This window comes from Leptosomus discolor, chromosome 1, assembly GCF_034619465.1.
Source record: "Leptosomus discolor isolate bLepDis1 chromosome 1, bLepDis1.hap2, whole genome shotgun sequence".
NCBI classification, from domain to species: Eukaryota; Metazoa; Chordata; class Aves; order Leptosomiformes; family Leptosomidae; genus Leptosomus; species Leptosomus discolor.
The window spans coordinates 74,794,363-74,812,736 of record NC_141391.1 but is presented as its reverse complement, the minus strand read 5'-3'; the positions used below and the strand labels follow the sequence as shown (position 1 = coordinate 74,812,736).

The 18,374-nt window shown below is 37.3% G+C and overlaps 1 protein-coding gene across 1 annotated transcript in view; it reads left to right on the top strand.

Annotated features, from left to right (window-relative positions):
* The window catches only part of OCA2 (OCA2 melanosomal transmembrane protein), a 177,199-nt gene extending 163,584 nt beyond the window's left edge, over positions 1–13,615 (top strand). The window contains exon 23 of the mRNA XM_086482209.1: positions 13,528–13,615. Within this exon, the coding sequence (XP_086338335.1) occupies positions 13,528–13,615 (88 nt within the window). The remainder of the gene's footprint in view (positions 1–13,527) is intronic.
* The last annotated feature ends 4,759 nt before the right edge of the window (positions 13,616–18,374 follow it).

The window sequence follows — 18,374 nt, the reverse complement described above, 5'->3', positions numbered from 1 at the left end:
GTAATAGTTATGTAATGACATTAGTTTTAAACTGTTATAGTGACCAAGAGCTGCTTTTTTTGGGCAAAGGTACAAAACCTAACCTTGAAAAATAGATAAGGTTTTGCAGGGTTGTGTTTTTGTGTGTGTGAGGGTTTTGTTGTTGTTTTATTTTATGGTTAGGTAGCAATTTTATTCTACTTTCCTTGAAAAAGTCTAGTAAAGAAAAAGGGAAGAATTTATCCTGTGAAACTTTGAAAAGGAGTTCTGTTGTTTATTTGTTTTTCCTTTGTAGTACTGTGCAACATATATTACTAAATAATTTTTTAAATATTTTGTTGGGTTTTTTTTTCTGGGTTCATTTGTTATTAAGCCTTTTCTTTATTACGTGCTGATAATGAAGGCTGAACAAAAACTGTTAGAGGCTTAAAACTGTGTGACATCCATACAGGTAAATTGTTTTCATAGTACTATGGAAATTATCTAAAGAATAGACTGTCTAAAGGCAAAGGGGAAAAAAACCCTTATGTTATTCCAAACAGTCAAGAAATACTCATATTCCATCTCTGCCACACCAAGGATATTAATGCCAAGCTTTTGCTTAAGATTTTTTTTCATAATGCTACAGCTGAAATGCATTAGAATGCATCGCTGTACCTTCTGTTTCTAAGACAGGAAATTCAAAAGTCTATTGCCCTCATCTGGAAAGGTCAAATTCAGAGAAATATACTGAAATGGAAGATGTCTTAAACATATCTGAAACAACGATCCTGATATTTTAGAAATTTAATGATGTGAATCTGTGGTGGAACCTAGGAATGATTCAGAGTCACTTGACCACACTTAAACCAACAATTTGATTGTTCAAGCTGTTCAAAAGAAAATGAAACAACTAAAACAATAAAGAAGGAAGACTGGGGTAGGTGTAGCATTGGTGTAAATGGTTGGCCCAAACCTTCTGGTGTCCTGAATAACCCACTTGCTGGGGAACTTCCACAACATTCCTGTGTCATGTGCTAAGTGTAGGCCCAACCCAGAAGAGCTCCTGGTGCGTGCTTGCATTCCTGGAGCAGAAATCCACCTCTTCCACCGCAGAGGTGGAGATGGGAGGAAAAGGGCAGAAGACAGTGAAGCAACCAGCTTAGTTTTCACCCACTTGTTGAAAATATGAAGATAGTAAAATGGCTTTATAGTTTAAAAAAAAAATTAATTCCTGTTTTTCCCTCATTTCAGTCACTCTGTAATCCTTATTCCCAATGTAGGCCTTGGCAACACTCATGATGGTGTGGGTTAGATGACAACACTGGAGCTAACATGGTTTCTCTCAAAGAAACTTCTGAAAATGTAGTGCATTTTTAGGAGCTGAGAACCGGAGTTTCTCAAGCTCTTACCTTTCAATTTGAAGCACCTTGATGATTATCTGCCTTTTATAACAATTCGACAGTGAACTCCAGTTGATGATTCTGATTGACTTGCAACACCTGTGAACCGGCCATGTAGCTAGCCTGTGTTTAAACATGTTGCTAGTGGTACTTACCTGCCTCTTCATGCTATACCTTTTCTATCTTGTCTATCTGTTAGGTCTCCTCTTTCATCTCATAAGAAATGTTGTTACATATCTGTGACAATCTGAAATGATATGTTTGTACATTATTTATTGTTCCAGTGTTTTGTATATAGGAGTTTTAACTTGCTGAAGAACTGATGCACTTACAGTAGGATTCACTTTGTTTAACCTTAGTTTGCTAATGTATGTAAAATTAGACTTGTGGTTAATAAAACCTTGTAGTGAGCACGTAAAAGCTCAGATCTGTGACTTCTCTGGGTTAGGAAGACCTGTACACAGCAGTGCACTATCATGGTGGAGAGGGCTTGGGAGATTCCAGTTGCCTCCTTATTTGTCTTTGGTTGGCATTTCACGGTGGCTGGAGAGAAGCCTCCAAGTGCACCTTGCTGGAATGAAAATCTCTGCTCTCCTCTTAGACTGGGTGGCCTAAAGAACAGGGTTTGTGACAGAAAGTTTACTGGCCTTAAAACATCAGTAATCTTTTATCAGGAGGCATCTGCTGAGTTCATAATGAAAAAAAATAATTAGTGCATAGGAAACATCCTTCTACTTTTTAATTAAAAATGCAATTACACCGCTCCTTTGTCCCAGTAAACTGCTGTACATGAGTTCTCTATCATCACATTATATGGCACATGAATGGGAATCTCAAAGCTGGGAGAAAGAGGAGAGGCGAATGAGGTGGAACATTTTCTTTCTTATGTAGCATCTGGCCTTTTAGCAAAGTCCGGGCTTTTAAAATAGTTGAGAGGGCTCTGTTGAAATTATTAAAGAATTGACTGATTAATCTCTACTGTAAAGTGTCATTTTGCTTTTATCTTGTGCTTTAATCAAAATAAAAGAGCACATTGGGGAAAAAAACCCAACCAAACAAGAAAAGTGCCCAAAGATACTGTTTGTAAGCATTGGGATTAAGGATATTAATGGAAATAACATTCAGGCAACTTCCATTCCTGAATCCTCAAGGAGAAAAATCAGGATAATACAGTCAGTAAAGTTCTGAAACATTTTGGAACTAAAATAAATCACAATTAATTTTTGCCATATCCATTATTTTTGATTTGTCTAGACTATGTAGAAAAATAATGTAGTCTAAAAATTCTTTGTAGATACAATTTGTTTCAAAAATAGACAAACCACTTTTTTTTTAATGAGAATTTTCTATAGCAAAGAGGTTTGAGCTATAAAAAGGTATTTTAACAGAAATGTAGGTAAGCCTCGAAAACGAAGCAAAAAGCATGTAATCATCAAAAGTGAATTTAGAATATGTTGTTTCATAAAATACAGAAACACTAACTGTAAACATTGCAAAACCTATTTCAGCATTCCTAACGCATTCATTTTTGCACAGTAAATATGACTAGTTTTGTAGAAATCTAGTAGAATATTAGTAGAATATTTGTATGAAAACTGTTCAAAGAATTCATGAGAACAATTCACTACTAGGAATACTGAGGTTTGTATTCACAATCAGTACATGAGTCTCTTAAAGCACTGTCAGAGAATATATCACTAATTTTCTCTTCTAGTAATCCACAATGATTTTAATCTTCTTAAGCTCAGACTCACAACTACACCTCATTACACAGATGTGTATGAGAGGAATAAGTAAGCCTTTCCCAAGGTGCTGAATCAATTACATATATTTGCATTTCCTAGACTTTAGAATGGCATGAAGGTTTCATAACAAAACCAGAAGCAACAAGTTGAGGGCTAAACTTGATTTGGGGTCTGCCTGAAGGATATGGAGAGTAAATATATTGTTAATACATGACGATAAATCCTAGGGTGACATGAAGTTGTGATAAACTCAGAAAATCACTAGCAGATCATCTCGATTGTTTATGCCACACTTTATCATGGCAGGTCCTACTTCTGTAGTAGGGCATGAAGGGAACTAGTCTATCTATATAGAAGATGTTCCCCTAATAATGAATGGAAAGTTTACTCTACCTCTAGGACTTTCATATTAAAGCACCAGGTAATGGGTTTTTAGGGACTATTTAGGAACTCAAATAGTCTTGGCAATAAAATACATTTTGTCGTTAGAGGACCAGAAACTCATTGGAATTGAAAATATTTAACCTAAATTTACCAGTAGAATTTGCTGGAATGTATGCAAATTTAAGTTTGCAGAATTTATCTCAGCTCTGGTGAATGTAAAGGTAAACAATTTGTCTAGCTGCACATCGGCAGTAACAATAAACACAGTGTTTGCAATTCTTTGGTCTTTTTGGAGAACAAATGTCAGAAACAAAATCAAGTATATTACATTGTAACATGGGGAAAAATCATCTTACTAAAATTCAGTCTTTGACATTCCTTTTTGCCAACATAGAGCATGTAAGGTCATTTGTTTTCAAATAGTCATAACAAAGCTGCCTGGCAAAGAATGGGGTTATTACTTTGATTATGAACTTCTACAGTTTTGACATCCCACTTTGGAATTTTAATATTGTATACTGTGTGTTTCTTTGGAGTATCTGTTAATGGAAAAAAAAGTTAATATACTCTTTTAAATGGACTGTACAGATAGAATTACTGAGAAAAAGTAGATACAAAGCGATTTAGGTTTTAAAGGGATATGTAGATTTTAGCAGTTTTAAAACTTAGGGGAAACTGCTTAGATACAAAGCTGTCTAGTAAAATTGCTTGAAGGAACTTTTATCTCTAAAGAGACTGTATGTATGATAGAAAATATAATGACTAATAAAAAAATGGCACACAGTTTCTTCTATTTGCAATAGAGGTTTAGAAATAAAACAAGGTAAAACATAAGTGAATTAAACTTCGATTATGTTTGAAGGGAAAAATCTGAACAAAAACAGACAAAAGGTGTTTCCAAACTATTTCAGTCCATCCAGTTGGACTGGAATTTGGAAAACAACTGGTGTAGCCTAAGATCTTTTCTGTAAATAGTAAATAATTTAAGTATTTATCTTGTTGCATTGGCAACATTTTTTTTTGTTTCAGGCTATCAATTGTTGCTTGTCATTGGAATACAACACTGGTGCTCTGAGCTAAATGCAAATATTGTTCAAATTGCCAGCACATGAGCACTTACCCATTTTTAAAAAACAAAACAGAAAAGGCACATGATTTTTTTTCAAAACTCAAGATTTATCAACACTGAAACTCAGTTGCTGCAATTATCTGTTTAAAGCTGTAAAGGTATAGAAGGTCTGAATGCACAGTTCCCCCTGTAAATGAGGACTTATAGTCATAGCCTTGAGTTTGCAGAGGTTTCTTTCTGTTTATCAAGGTGTGGGTTTAGTTAGTCCTTCTGGGAGCCAGAATGTTGTACTGATGTCTACAAGAGTACTTCTGGAAACTAAGGAGAGATCAGCCCTCTTCAAGTATAGGTGTGAACAGATGATCTCTTATCCGTAGTCTAGTATGTGACAGTTTGTTTCAGCTGAGTAAAGTGGATGTGTTAGGTTGTCATGGTCACCTGATACTGTCTTTCTTGTTATACAGGTAATACTAGCTATACAGTTCTTAGGAAAAGGAAAGTGTTGAGAGCAGGTTCAGCTGGCCATCCTCAATGTGAGAGAGGTTCCTCCTCTCTTTGTTTTCCTGGCTCTCACCTTGGCTGAATGTTGGTGCAAGCTTTCTTGGGGAAAGGATGCACCTGTCATGTTCAAACATGCTAGGTTCACTCTTGACATTGGTAGTCAGGTTGAAAGTGGTGTTATCTTGGGGCAATCTTGTGAGATGCTTTGGGTAATTGTACCTTTCACATCAAGTGTAACAACATTTTTACTTGAAGCTGCAATTTAACTATTGAAGACCCTGACAGGCGTTTCATGCCATAGGGCAGATAGATGGAGAAAAGCCAAAACTTCTATGGGTGAAGCAAAAATGGGTACACAGGGGAATCATATTGTCATCTTATCATTATATTGGCTTTTCTGCTTTTGGAGATCTTCCAAAAGAGACTATAGATAAGATATCTAGGGTCACGTGATTTGTCTGTTTGACACTTAATCTAGCAAAACACTTAAATGTATTTTCTAGGTAAGGATGGAATTTTTCCCATGTTTAAACAAGTGATTTAAGTTTAAGGCATTTTTCAGGCCATTGGCTTGTGCGTGTCTATCTGATAATATCCCACCAAAGCCTAATCAATAAAGCCAGGTAATCTGGGTTTAAGTGGACTATATACATTTAGGAAAATGCATCTCAACATGTGCAAAGGTCTCAATCTAGCTTCCTTTCCATCCTGTCACATCAATGAGCTCTCATTTAAATGTGGAGTATTTAAGTTTGCCATGGGGCCCTTAAGGCTAAATGTAGAAAGTTACTGTTTTTTCCCCCTTTGTCACTTAAATATAAGGTTTTGAACACCTTGTGCATGTTGCCAAATTATTAATACAGATTTGTTCACTTAAATATTAGATTCACAAGGATAGTAAGAAAAATAACTTCCACAAATTTATCAGTGTTATGTTGCTCTTCCCCAGTAAAGTACCACATTTAGTTCTATCTGTGTTTTCATGTTTGGTTCTGTACTTGACCTTCTGTTCTCCCCTGTTGTGCTACAGGATTTTGCCATTTCTTATTGGAGTTGTATGTTTAAATAATCAATTACAGTATTTTTTTACTGGAATTGATTTGATTTCCAGTTTTTAACATGGTGTTTCATATAGATTGCTAGCTCATCATGTATGAATAGGTTTCGGAGAGTTATCAGAGTCGCTTGTTCTAACAATCCTGTATTTCATCTCAGTTGTAACACAGAGACCTAGACAGATGCTGCAACAAATATTCTATCAATGGTCATTTGAATCTGCCAGGTGGAGGGAGCTAGGAGACCAACTATTGTCTTACAACGGAAGTATGCACTTTTTTCTTTAGATAATTAGAAATTTGGAAAACCAAAGAAAGGCTCATTGCTCATTATACATGTGGAAGTGGTTACAGCAAAACACCTTTAGGAGGATATTCTAGACTGTGGGAATCAAAACCTAACACCTTTACATTTTCTCATTCAGGTTCTGATTTTCCCTATCTCAGGTTCATTCCTAGCAGTGACTCTATGGGAAATCTTGGCATAGACTCAAATCAGACAGTATATCATGAGAAATTATTATAATTTCAACAATCAGAAGAAAATAGGATTATACAGTTTGTTCTGTGTTTTAAATTACACAGTAACTCCTGTGTATGGTAACTAGCAGGTAACCACACTGTAATTTTTATGTAATTCCAGACTGTATGAAATTCATAGCAATTTATTGTTGAATTAATGATCACTTGCAGCTTTAGCCACCTGGTTTCTGAACTACAACAGGTGTCTGGATTTGAAGGGATCATGAGCATGTGATAAACATTTTGAACCTATTTTCTTTAAGCTGTTAGTGAAGTCCATAATTCCTTTCAGGTAAACTGGATCAGTATGTCAAAGACTTGGAATGATGGAAAGGTTGACACAATCAAAATGACAGGAGACTCTTAAGGTAGTCTGCATTGAAAGAAAGGGAAAGAAGAAATAGGATGACAGGAAAGTGACCACAGATATAATAAGAACAGAGAAAATGAAGAGCAAAATTCTTAGTGGCCTTGAGAATAAGGTAGACAACAAATTAAAAATCTTTCCTTTCAGTTTCCATTCCTTCCCAAAGCCAAAGAGAAAAGCTAGGGAACTAATCAATAGGGCTAATAAAAATGGATTCCCCCCCCCAAGTATTCTGGAGTTTACTTTTTTTAACGGTTAGGATGAAAAATAAAAATAAACTTTTGAGAAAATCTGTCCTATGGAGAAATTGGCAGCAAATAATCACAATGAAAATGAACTATATCTAAGAATGGTAGTACGAATAACTTATAAACTGTTTTGTATAAATCTGAAAAAATATGGAGAACTTCAGAAACTACAATATTCACAAGCAAGTATCTCCTTTTCCCCCACAAAAAGGATTTAGCTCTGCTAGTAATTCTACCTAAGGTACAGAAAAAGAACATGCTTACAGAGCTGTACTGCATTAGACTACAACTTCTGTAGACCTATATAACTTTCGTTAACTAGTCAAGTTCTGTTTATCAAGGTAAAATTGTCCTATCTTCCATTAAAAAACCCCAGCCTTCTACAGTTCAGTTCATGAGGGTTACGATATATTGTTTTCATTAAGTCCATGAATATTGTGGTTATACCCTTTTGTTGAAAAGAAATGTAAATTAGTTACTTTGCAAATTGAATTATGACACTTCATTAAAAGATGTAAGTTTTCTTTCATTCAGAAATAACCTTATATACCTTCTAAATATACCCACACGTGAGTCTCTTTTTTGAGGCTGCTTTCGTAGGTATTAAGATATTACTTTAAAAATGAGCTTGTGATTATCAAACTTCCAGAGCAGAACATTGCATATGATGAGAGACTGTCCAAAAATGAGAAGAATTATCTGTTGTCTGTCCTCTGTTCAATATTTTTGGATGACATGCCAATCTTCAGATGTTCAGGTGATGCTTTATTATCCTGTGTTGAGTAACAGATGATCAAGTAGGTGGGTGAGAATCACAGAATGGTTGAGGTTGGAAAGAACCTCTGGAGGTCCCCCTCAAGCAAGACCACCTTGAGCCAGCTGCCCAGGACCACATCCACTCAAAATTATCTCCAAGGGTGGAGACTCCACAGTCTTCCTGGGCAACCTGTGCCAGTGTTCGGTCACCATCATAGTAAAAAAGTGTTTCCTGATGTTCAGAGGGAACTTCCTGTGTTTCAGTTTGTGCCCATGGCCAATGGTCCTGTTACTGGGCACCACTGAGAAAGGCCTGGTGCTGCCTTCTTTATACCATCCCTTCAGGCACTTATACACATTGATGAGTTCCCTCCTGAGGCTTCTTCAGGCTGAACTGTCCCAGCTCTCTAGCCTTTCTTCACAGGAGAGATGTTCCAGTACCTTAGTCATCTTTGTGGACCTTTGCTGTACTCTCTCCAGAGAGTCCATGTGTCTCTTGTATTGGGGATCCCAGAACTGGACCCAGCACTCCAGATGTGGCCTCACCAGTGCTGAGTAGATGTGAAGGATCACCTCCCTTGACCCACTGGCAATACTTTTCCTAATGTGGCCCAGGATACCATTAGCTTTTCTTGTTGCAAAGGCACATTGGTGGCTCATGTTCAACTTGCTGTCCACCATGGCCCTCAGGTCCTTTTCTGCAAGGCTGAGGTTATAACTACCACAAAACTTGCAGTATGAAACTGATAGGTCACGAGAAAAGCAAAATTTCAATCCTGGTGCAAACTCCACCAGTCGAGTTTAAATTGTGCATTAAATTGGAAATAAAAGTAGGAGTAGAAGTTAGCTTTAACTTTTGTTTAACTCTTACCCCTGGCTACCACCAGGCTTCTTTCACTGCCAATGGTTTGGTCTTGGGAGATTTCTGCTATCGCTTTTCCACTGAAGAACAACTGAATTTTCCCCATTTTCTTGGAGGCATGGTTCTTCCACAGATCTCCCCAAGGATGCACAGGCTGTATAAACAATGAGCTGTCAAGGAAGGCAGTGCCTGTAAGTGTGCTTTTTATGGGTGAGAAAGTTTTGTATGTCGTGTCCCAAACCAGGCAGAACAGTGCACTGAAGCTGGGTGTTCTGTATCCTGGGTCCTGCCAGCTCTCAAAGCATTACAAAATAGAGCTGCAAGGTACTATGGGAGATCAAGTTGTCCAGGAAAACTCAATTCATACCCCAAAGGCTTCACTATTTTTATTTAGCAAATAATATTGGATAATTTATAACCTAAGAAAACTGTGATATTCACATCTGCAGATACTCATTAAAAATGGGATTTATTCCCAGAATAAACATACACCAGTTTCCTTTTCTTCTAAGTAAACAAAGGGGCAGAAATCTTGCAGTGGGGCAGGATCAGAAAAAATTAGGTCATTACTAGTGAAAAGCTTCACTTTCCTTGCTCTTCACAGAGTTTCATTTTGTTCATTTCAAATTCTCATTTTAGTTTGTTAAGAACATGCTGAATTCTGTTCTCCACAGAGTATAACGTCCCTCCTGCGCTGGGGCGTTTTGCAAACTTTTCACTGCTGGATTGCTGAAGTTATTAATAAATAAAACTTTGTTAGAGACAAATCCCCGGGCTCTCACTTGAAATGCTCTCTCTATCTCACACTGAACTAACATCTGTATATTTAAGCTGGGTGATTTCATTTAGACCTCAGTTTTATGTGTCATTTTCTAGTACAAAAAGGAGGAGGGAAGAGTGGGCTAAATGCTAGATCCTGTCATCCATCCCTTCCTTGTGTCTGACCCCGCTTCTTCTCTACGGTGGTGAAAACTCCCTAAGCTGGCCGTGGAGAGTCAGGATGAATCTTTGGTATTGTGCAGGGCTTGTGTATGTCCCTCTCTGCAGGGAGAGGGACGAAAAGTCTGCCCAGTGCAGAATACAAAAATGAATTTTTATGCCAAACATGATAATTAGTGTTTCTTATGAATCTGAAGTTTCAGCGCAAGAAAGGTTTTTACGACTTCTAAAATCTGCTGTTCCTTCTTCCTTGATAGCAGCAACTGAGTAACATGGTGCTTTTTGACTCCAAAGATTATGCTGAAAATTAGAGTTACTGGAAGTAATATTTACATTGTTAAAGGGCGTTCTTAGATTTGATATAACTAAATAAAACATAGGTACCTAAACATTGTGTTGTATGTGGTCTGTGCCTGTGACAGGATCTTTATCTTCCTTTGGGGGAGGGCAATGTGTAGTGTAGTAGCATAATAGGGCACTGAACCAACTCAAGTAATCGATTAACTCTGCAGTAACTAATACTTACTGTCTGAGCTTTATCTCCCCTCTCTCTGGTACACAAATTCCACATTGAATTTGATCCAATTACATTAGTGTTCAGGCCAATGAGCCTGAAATTCAGGCCTCAAGTCGAGGGTTAATTGTCCATGCAATGAGAATAAAGGCTTCATAGTTGTGCCCTATGCAAGCATCCACACTAAATTAAATGAGATTCCTCCTCAGACTGGCTATGTCTGTCTCCAACTATACATTTGGCTGGCACTGTGATAGCAGGGGTATGATCACAATTCCTGCATCTTTATATGTGGCCCTATATAATTCATTAATTTTCTTGCATGGACCTCCAAAGAGCTAGCTTTTCTGTTCTCTTTTCAATGGTCGAGTAGCCTTTGAGTATTTTTGGATCCTTCTCTCCCCTTGCAACTCTTCACAAAGGCATTATATTGCCATTCACTGCTGAGCTGCTCCGCGTTCTCCAGAAAGGTTTGTTAGGTTACATTAGTAGATTAAAATTTGCACTGTCCCCACTCCTCCCAGCACCAGCACATTTTTTTGCTAACTATGAGGTCAATAAAATTCTGTTCTCTGCCAAACTAGAGACAGTTTTCTTACAGGAGTTGTAGCAACCTCCAGTTCACTAGCCTGTCATGTGGATACACCTGCAGGGAGCATTCATTAGATATACTGAAGGATGTAGGAGGATTTTTTAGCCATTGTATTTTATTCCTACAGTTGTTACTTTTTTTTTTTTTTTTTTTGGTCTTAGCTGGACAGTTTTGCCTAAGTGAGATTAGGGAAGGCCAGAGATCAGATTTGCTGAGAGAAGGAAGCAAAGGGTCTGAGAAGCAGTTGGATAGCCATTAAATTTATTTATTTATTGCTTTTTCTAAAATAATTCCAAGAGATGCTTTAGCTCTGCTGTTTTACAAGATTATCAGCTTGGTCATAGTTTAGTGACTGAGTAATGATTCTGCTCGTTCAAGTAATGAGTCATTCAAAAACAAGGATCCGACCAGCCAGGCTAGAAAAGAAATAACACTTCTCTGTAGTGTATATATCTGCATGTTCATATGAGCAAAAAAGAAAAAGAAATCTTCCAAATGCATTTCAGACTTTTCAGGTAATATTTGAAAGCTGTGACAATCCTATGACCTTTTCTAACAATTCTTCATACCTTTCACCACTTCGACACAGCTGGTCCTTCTCTCTCCTCCTCCCCCTTTCTCTTTTCCCAAGTCCAAATGCCAGCTCAACATTAACACTTTTGGAGCCAGAATAGCAATAATAATGCCTGTTACCAAAATGACAGAATAGGCCAGCACACTAAGTCCTAAATCTCAGAGAGATGGAGGACAAAGCCTCTGGAGCCACTCATGGGAACTGTCCTTCCGGGGCAGACTTTGCAGGCAATATTGGGTCATCAACACAAGGACATGCCAGCTTCTTCTGGGGGATGTCAAAGAAACAGAAACAAGATGATCTGTCAGCCCTGACAGTCTTGCCTTTTGTACGTTTCCAGGCTTTCAAGGGTTTCCTTTTGTTCTTGGTTTGCTTCTATATCTACCGGTGTTTGAGACGGGCTCACTTTAATAGTGGATCGAGAGTGGCCATGAAACAGGCATTAAGGACAAACTTGTTCTTCACTAAATAATTCCAACATTTTCTTTAGAGTATTTGGGTTTTATTAACTTCCTAATTTTTCTGTAAACTTTATAGGTCAGGGCTGATTATTTTTTGTGTTTGCAGTGACCCTCATTCCTGCTAAAATTCCCTTGTCAGTAACATGAACCAAAGGCTGTTAAAGATGAAAGTACCTCTGATCTGCTGATCACATCTATGCCTCCTTCAGTCAGCTTTTCAGCAAAACTACAAGGAAGGAGACATGACTCACGAGGATATCAGGGTTTAGAGTAACGTCACAGCTGCAGGTAGAAAAAGCAGACTGCAGTCAGCTTTTGAGAAGTTAATTTTCATTATATGCATGTGTTTTCATACCCTGAGGAAGCAAAGACCAGACTTAATGCACCAAGAGGTCCCTTCTAACCATAGCTTCCTAAGGAAAGGACCTATTCATCCACCCGTGCTCAGAGAATGGTGTCCTCCTGTCACTTAAGAAATGGACATGTCTTCATTAGTGCTTTGATCAGCAATGGCAGAGGTGAACAGGCTCAAGAAGCCTTCCTAAGGACTCCTAACAAGCAAGGCAAAAAGGCACAACTAATACACCTACATATAATAAGTAAGCATTACTTCAAGGAAGAACATAAATGAAATGCTGTACTTCAGAGAACATAGCCATGCTTTGGTGAGGTTTATGGAAATTCTTGGCTGAACTTGACAAAAGAAATTACATAAGGAGGGTCGTTTGTGGCATGATCATTTCTCATCTCTGTTTTCCTTGCAATTTTAGTAACATAAAACAAATGAGTGTGGTTACAGTGGTTCTTCACAGCCCCTCAGTATCATACAATAATTTTAAGTTTCAGAAAATTTGGTTTTCACATATATGGAAGACCTACAAATTTAGTAGAGTAAAACTTGGCCAAATCCACAATATCCTTTCTGGTTTTCTGTCTCTGCTGCCTGTGTGTGTCAGTCTAAAGAAAGGTATAGAATCTGGGCGTTGTCTGAAAATCTTGTTCTGTGGTGAAAAAGAAATAACTGTTTTGATAGAACAGCAAAATTTTATCATTTTTACAGCTGCCTGGGTTTTATTTCCAACAGGCCATTAATATTCAAGTCCATTAGACCTGGTGAGAGGTATGGAAGAGGAATACTAACTCTATGTGACCACAGATCAACAGGGAAACAATTTAATGAGTTTCAGCCATAGATTAAGTTATAAAGTGCCATACCAGGTTTGCACACCTAATCTGAAATGATACACACTGGATAATCTATTCTAATGCTACATAGTTTGTAAGAATTGTTGTTTTACCCATATAATTGCATGTTGTCTGGGGGAAAAAAAAAAATCAATAAAATTGTGCTAATTTTGACCTTCTATCTCTTAAATAATCCAGAAGAAGGAATGTGAGCTTGAATATTAGACTTCTAGATTCTGTCATATTCTTAATACATCCGTGCTTTTGGCAGTGCTACAAGCATATTCAAGGCTTGGAATGTGTAAGATAACTTAAATTTCCTTTTCATCATTGTTTGGAGAATAAACTATTGTATCCTAAATAATCTTTCCTTTATTTTATTGTTGTTTCAGGTTAGGTTTCCCCATGATGATTGTGTCCTGTACCATTGGGATGTGCTATCTTCTTGTTGCTCACGTTGTAGTAGGTTGGAACTCATAGTAATTTATACTTTCGAGACCCAAAGAAGCTTTCTCTTTCATTTAGTTTATATATCAGAACACTAAGAACACGTACAAAAGGAGAAAGATGTGTAAAACCCCAACATACGGTATCAATCAAAATGATTGTCAGCGTCAGCATTAGGTTGGGTCATTCTTAACCTTCTGTTTTGTGAACAATTTGCAGAACTAGACAATCAAAATGCGAAGAATACATACATTTAACTATGAATGCAATAATTGTGCAGATGAAAAGGCACCATCACAAGGGAATATGTTGTGCCTGAATGTGTGTACTGACACAATATGAGTATAGTCACAGATGAAAAACTCATTCACAATAGCAGATGTTCAGTAATTTCTCTTTAGGGCTTCATTTGTCTTTGTCAATATGTTTAGCTATTTGTATTAAAGTAACTAATATTCAAGTTGTAATAACAGACATTTAAGCAGAAAGTCTGTACACTATGAAGAATGTATCATTACCTATGTTAAAAAATAAACACTCCTCAAAATGTGCTGTGGAAGGAATTATTTTGGAACTGGGACTGCATTCTATGGAGGCTTTGTTTTTTTCATTTTAAAGCTCCCAAACAGTGTTAAGCTACTTTTTTCTTAAAATAAACTAGTGTTCCTCTTAGAAAGTACAGACATAAAACATGATGAAGCACCGGACATCTTCCATTTAATTATTAATTCACTTCTGTGATGGAGGACTCTAAATCTTTTAGCAGGTTAATACACTATATGGAAGAATGAGATCATACTTTGGCTTTGATTTTCCTCTTTCTGATAATAATGTGTTAAACCACATATATTGTTTTGTATAATTGGCTGCCAGAACAGGTCAAAATTCTCATTATGAATATTAAGTGCTGTGAGGCATTCAAGGTCTCAATACCCATCTTCCAATACCTTTGTGGGATTGGTCTGAATTACTGGCAGGTCTGTTTTATCTTGAGTCAGAGAAATTGGCAACCTGGTGAGTGCAACCCAAGCGAACAAGGCTGAATTACAGTGCGCCAGTAGAGATGATCAAACGTGGCTTTTACTTGTGCTTAGTCCTTGAGATAAGCTGGTAAGTGAGAGAAGCAGTATCTCTCCCACAGAGGGTGTGAGGTTAATCATACATTCCGTTTTACTCATATGCAGGTTGTATCTCTCACCTAGATATTTTTTTTTAAAGTCTGAAATATGATGTTAAGAGGCTAATGGAAATGACTCACAGCACCCACTCTAAGAAAGGCTGGCTCACAGCACTCCTAGTAGATTCAATGATAGCAGAGGAAGCATGTGGAGCAGAAGAGGAAGAGCTCTCTCCATTGCCCCAAAACCTCCCCCCAAGACTTCCAGCCCCAACCACACTCACACCCCCTGGATCAGTGAAGTCCCCTGCGGAAAGGCTGAGTTTTGCAGCACTGTTGAGAAATCTCGAGGTTGCTTTAACAGTGGCTAGCTGTAGATCACAAGATCTTCTCCCAGAACCAGCAAAACCTCAACTTCCTCTTATATCAAGAAAACCCCACCAAAATCAAACCCCTGCAAAAAGTCTGGATCAAAACAAAAACAAAGAAGATGGACAATTTGTCCAAAACTGAATTTGGCCTGTCTCACTATCAATGTGGAGATTTCTTCTTTCTAAGAGCAGTTTACTCTCTAATAACTGGAATTCTGTTTCAATTAAAGAAACGTTTATGCTAATCAACTTAACATTGATCCCTGATTAACAATATTCACACAGTATTTTATAGCCTTTGACATTTCTCACGTTGGAGCAATGTTGATGCAGTCACTGGTTGTGCAAGAACTGTCACATTAAGTCATAGAGAATGCAAAACCTGCCTATGCTAAAACATATTTGGTTTTATCTGTTTGGGTGGGATTGGCTTTTTCTTTTCTTTTTTTTCACTCATGATTTAAGGTTATATTTTCTTTTCTTGTTCATTAAAACACTCCTGGCATATAGGAGTATACAAACTGTGGTCGCAAAACACAACTCGCTATTTCTTTTTCTATTAAACTTTTAAAAGGATAAAACCCCTAAACAAAACCTAGTCCTGCTCCTGAGACCTTGAAACTCTCCTGCCAACTCTAATCAAACTCATGCTAATAATGTGCCCACATTAGCTGACATGAAAATGCTTGTCTGCATTTACAGTTTGCTGGAAGGAGGAAGACAGAAGTGCAGCAATTCATTTCCACTCACTCGTCTTAGCAAATACTCTGGAACAGTTTGGTGCGAGACAGATCTCACTGGCTTCAGAAGTGATCCATCAACAGGAGTCAGATGAGATTTTCTTTCTCTTATGTTACTTGTCCTGTCAAAAGCAGGCAAGTAGTACACAGGGAGTATAAAATCATATTGATCACACTTTTAGGTAACCAAAGTTAAGGCTAAATTCATTCTGCTTCTAGGAAATTTTTATACGATACACTGTTTTCCTGAGGATTTCCTTCAAATAAACTGGCTTTCCTTCCTTAAACAACCTTGTTGCTTCTTTTGCACAGCCAGGAAGAGCTCAGTGAGGCTCATATGACAAAGCAAATTGTAAAAAGAAGATAAAGTTTGCACAGGGCCATACATGAGTGTAACCTAATGTTGGATAACTAGAGAAATAACAGTGATAAACATGTTTTTCTGGCCTCTTGCTGCTGTTTCTCACATTAGTAGACAATCTGCTAAAATGAAAATTATCCAGGTACGTCAGATTATTTCAAGGTAATGAAGTATATTTTTCATTGACTTCCATTATAGTTATCAACGTAACCTGAACATCAGAAGGGCACAAGTTACAGTGACTACATCCTTGACAAAACTAACTTATAGGATCCCATAAAAATTGAGTGAATTTGAAGAGTGGGTGGAATTTATTTTTGCAGTGAAATTCTCCCTAAAAGGCTGAACAAAATATTAGTTAAGTAACAAATTATGTGAAAGTGTATTATCTTTAGTATGTTCATCGTTAATACAGAGGATGGGATTCTCATTTTCATTGACATCTCTTTAGGCTAACAGTGATGTTTGTTTTAAGCCATAGAGTAAATATAAATATGACTACTCTGAGATACATTTACCCTTTCGGAATGGTGTAAAATGCAGTGAGACAGCAACATAGGAATAACAGCTCTACAAGACAATCTAGCAAAGCCCACTAATATAAACTATCTCCAGTAGATAAGCAGGGCAATTACTGAAAGCAAGGAAAGAAACAGGGACATACTAGAACTTCACCAAATACTGAGCTATCTAGCAAAAACCAGCATTGAGAGTACCCAAGGGGCTGCCCAGCCTGGCATCTGTCTCTGACAACTGGGCATAGTGGGTGCCTGCGAAGAACGCAAGAGTAGAGCAAACAAAATGATGCTTTCCCAGAATATTGTCTCAAATTTCAGAGACTTCTGTGACCCACAGACTTCTTGAATGAAAGATGGCATCTTTATATTGCATCGCACTGACGGATTGTCCTTCCGCAAGCTTAGCAAGCTCCGTGCTCAACCTGCGTAAATTCAACATCTGTCACAAGGAGTTTCACGGATAAACTATATACTGTAGGAAAAATATTCCAGATGTTTGCTAATTTAATTTTTATGACATCTTTCCCCCAACACCTTTCCCAAATCTTTTGGCTGGGAATAATCACACTTTTTCTAAATCATTATTATATCGACCTATTTCCAGACTGGAGATCACAGTTTATCTGCTCATTTGTTATATGGAAATACTCTCATATCTTTGCTCATTCCTTTTTTCACTTTCTGGAGTTTCGCCATAGACTCTTTGAGTCGAGAGGATGAGAAGGGTAAACACTAGCCCAGACACAAGTACACCATGGATTTACACAGCAGCCTGCTGATTTCTTCTGCTTTTCCATTTTGTTCCTAACAGTTGTTAAGATCTAATTCAATTATTGGGCTCCTATTGACTAATAAGCTGAGGAATATATTTTTATAGAAGAACATATTATAACAACAAGCTGCATTTCCTAAGTGATAATTATTAGCTCACATTGTTTTTAGTATGCTAAGTTAAGGTTATTTTTGCTCCTCTACCTACAAAACTTTACAACAGTCCACAGTGAATGTCACAGGCCAACTTTTCCTGGTCACTTGCTCTTGTAAGGGTTTTCTGTAATGTTTTACTGTTTAGCATGTTCTTTTCTACCCTGAATAACCCATAGACTTTCCCATTTAACATTTTACTTCAAAATCTAGACCGTTTGAAAATATGTTGCCAATCACAGAGCCAGCCTGACTCCCTCTAGAGCTTCATGGGAGGGCCATACCCTTTATCCTGTGGTAGTTTAATTTCTTTAAGAGCTGTTGAACTGTATATGTTTACTCTCAATTATAGCTACAGATCAAATCAAAATGAGTTTAAAAACTGGAAATATTTTGCTGTACTGCACAGTGAGCTTTGTGAACACCTTGCTGGCAGATATTATTGAGGTGTGATTGAAAAAGCATTTCTCGGTTCTATGGCACTATTTGAATTAAACTGTAGGATTTAGAAACACCCTACTCTCTTGAAAAAGCTATGATGATATATTCTTTGGGCAATATCCAACTCCAGATCATATCTATAAAAAACTTGCCTAATTGAATGGATTGTTCCACAGCTACTCATATAAGCTTATTTTAGATGATACTGAAGCTTCTTGTACCATATCTTGGTTAACACCAAGTCTAGTCCTAGAAAGTAATTCTGGTTTTCTTAACAAAAATCAAAATAAAGTGTATTGTTTCTAGTAAACTGAATTTTA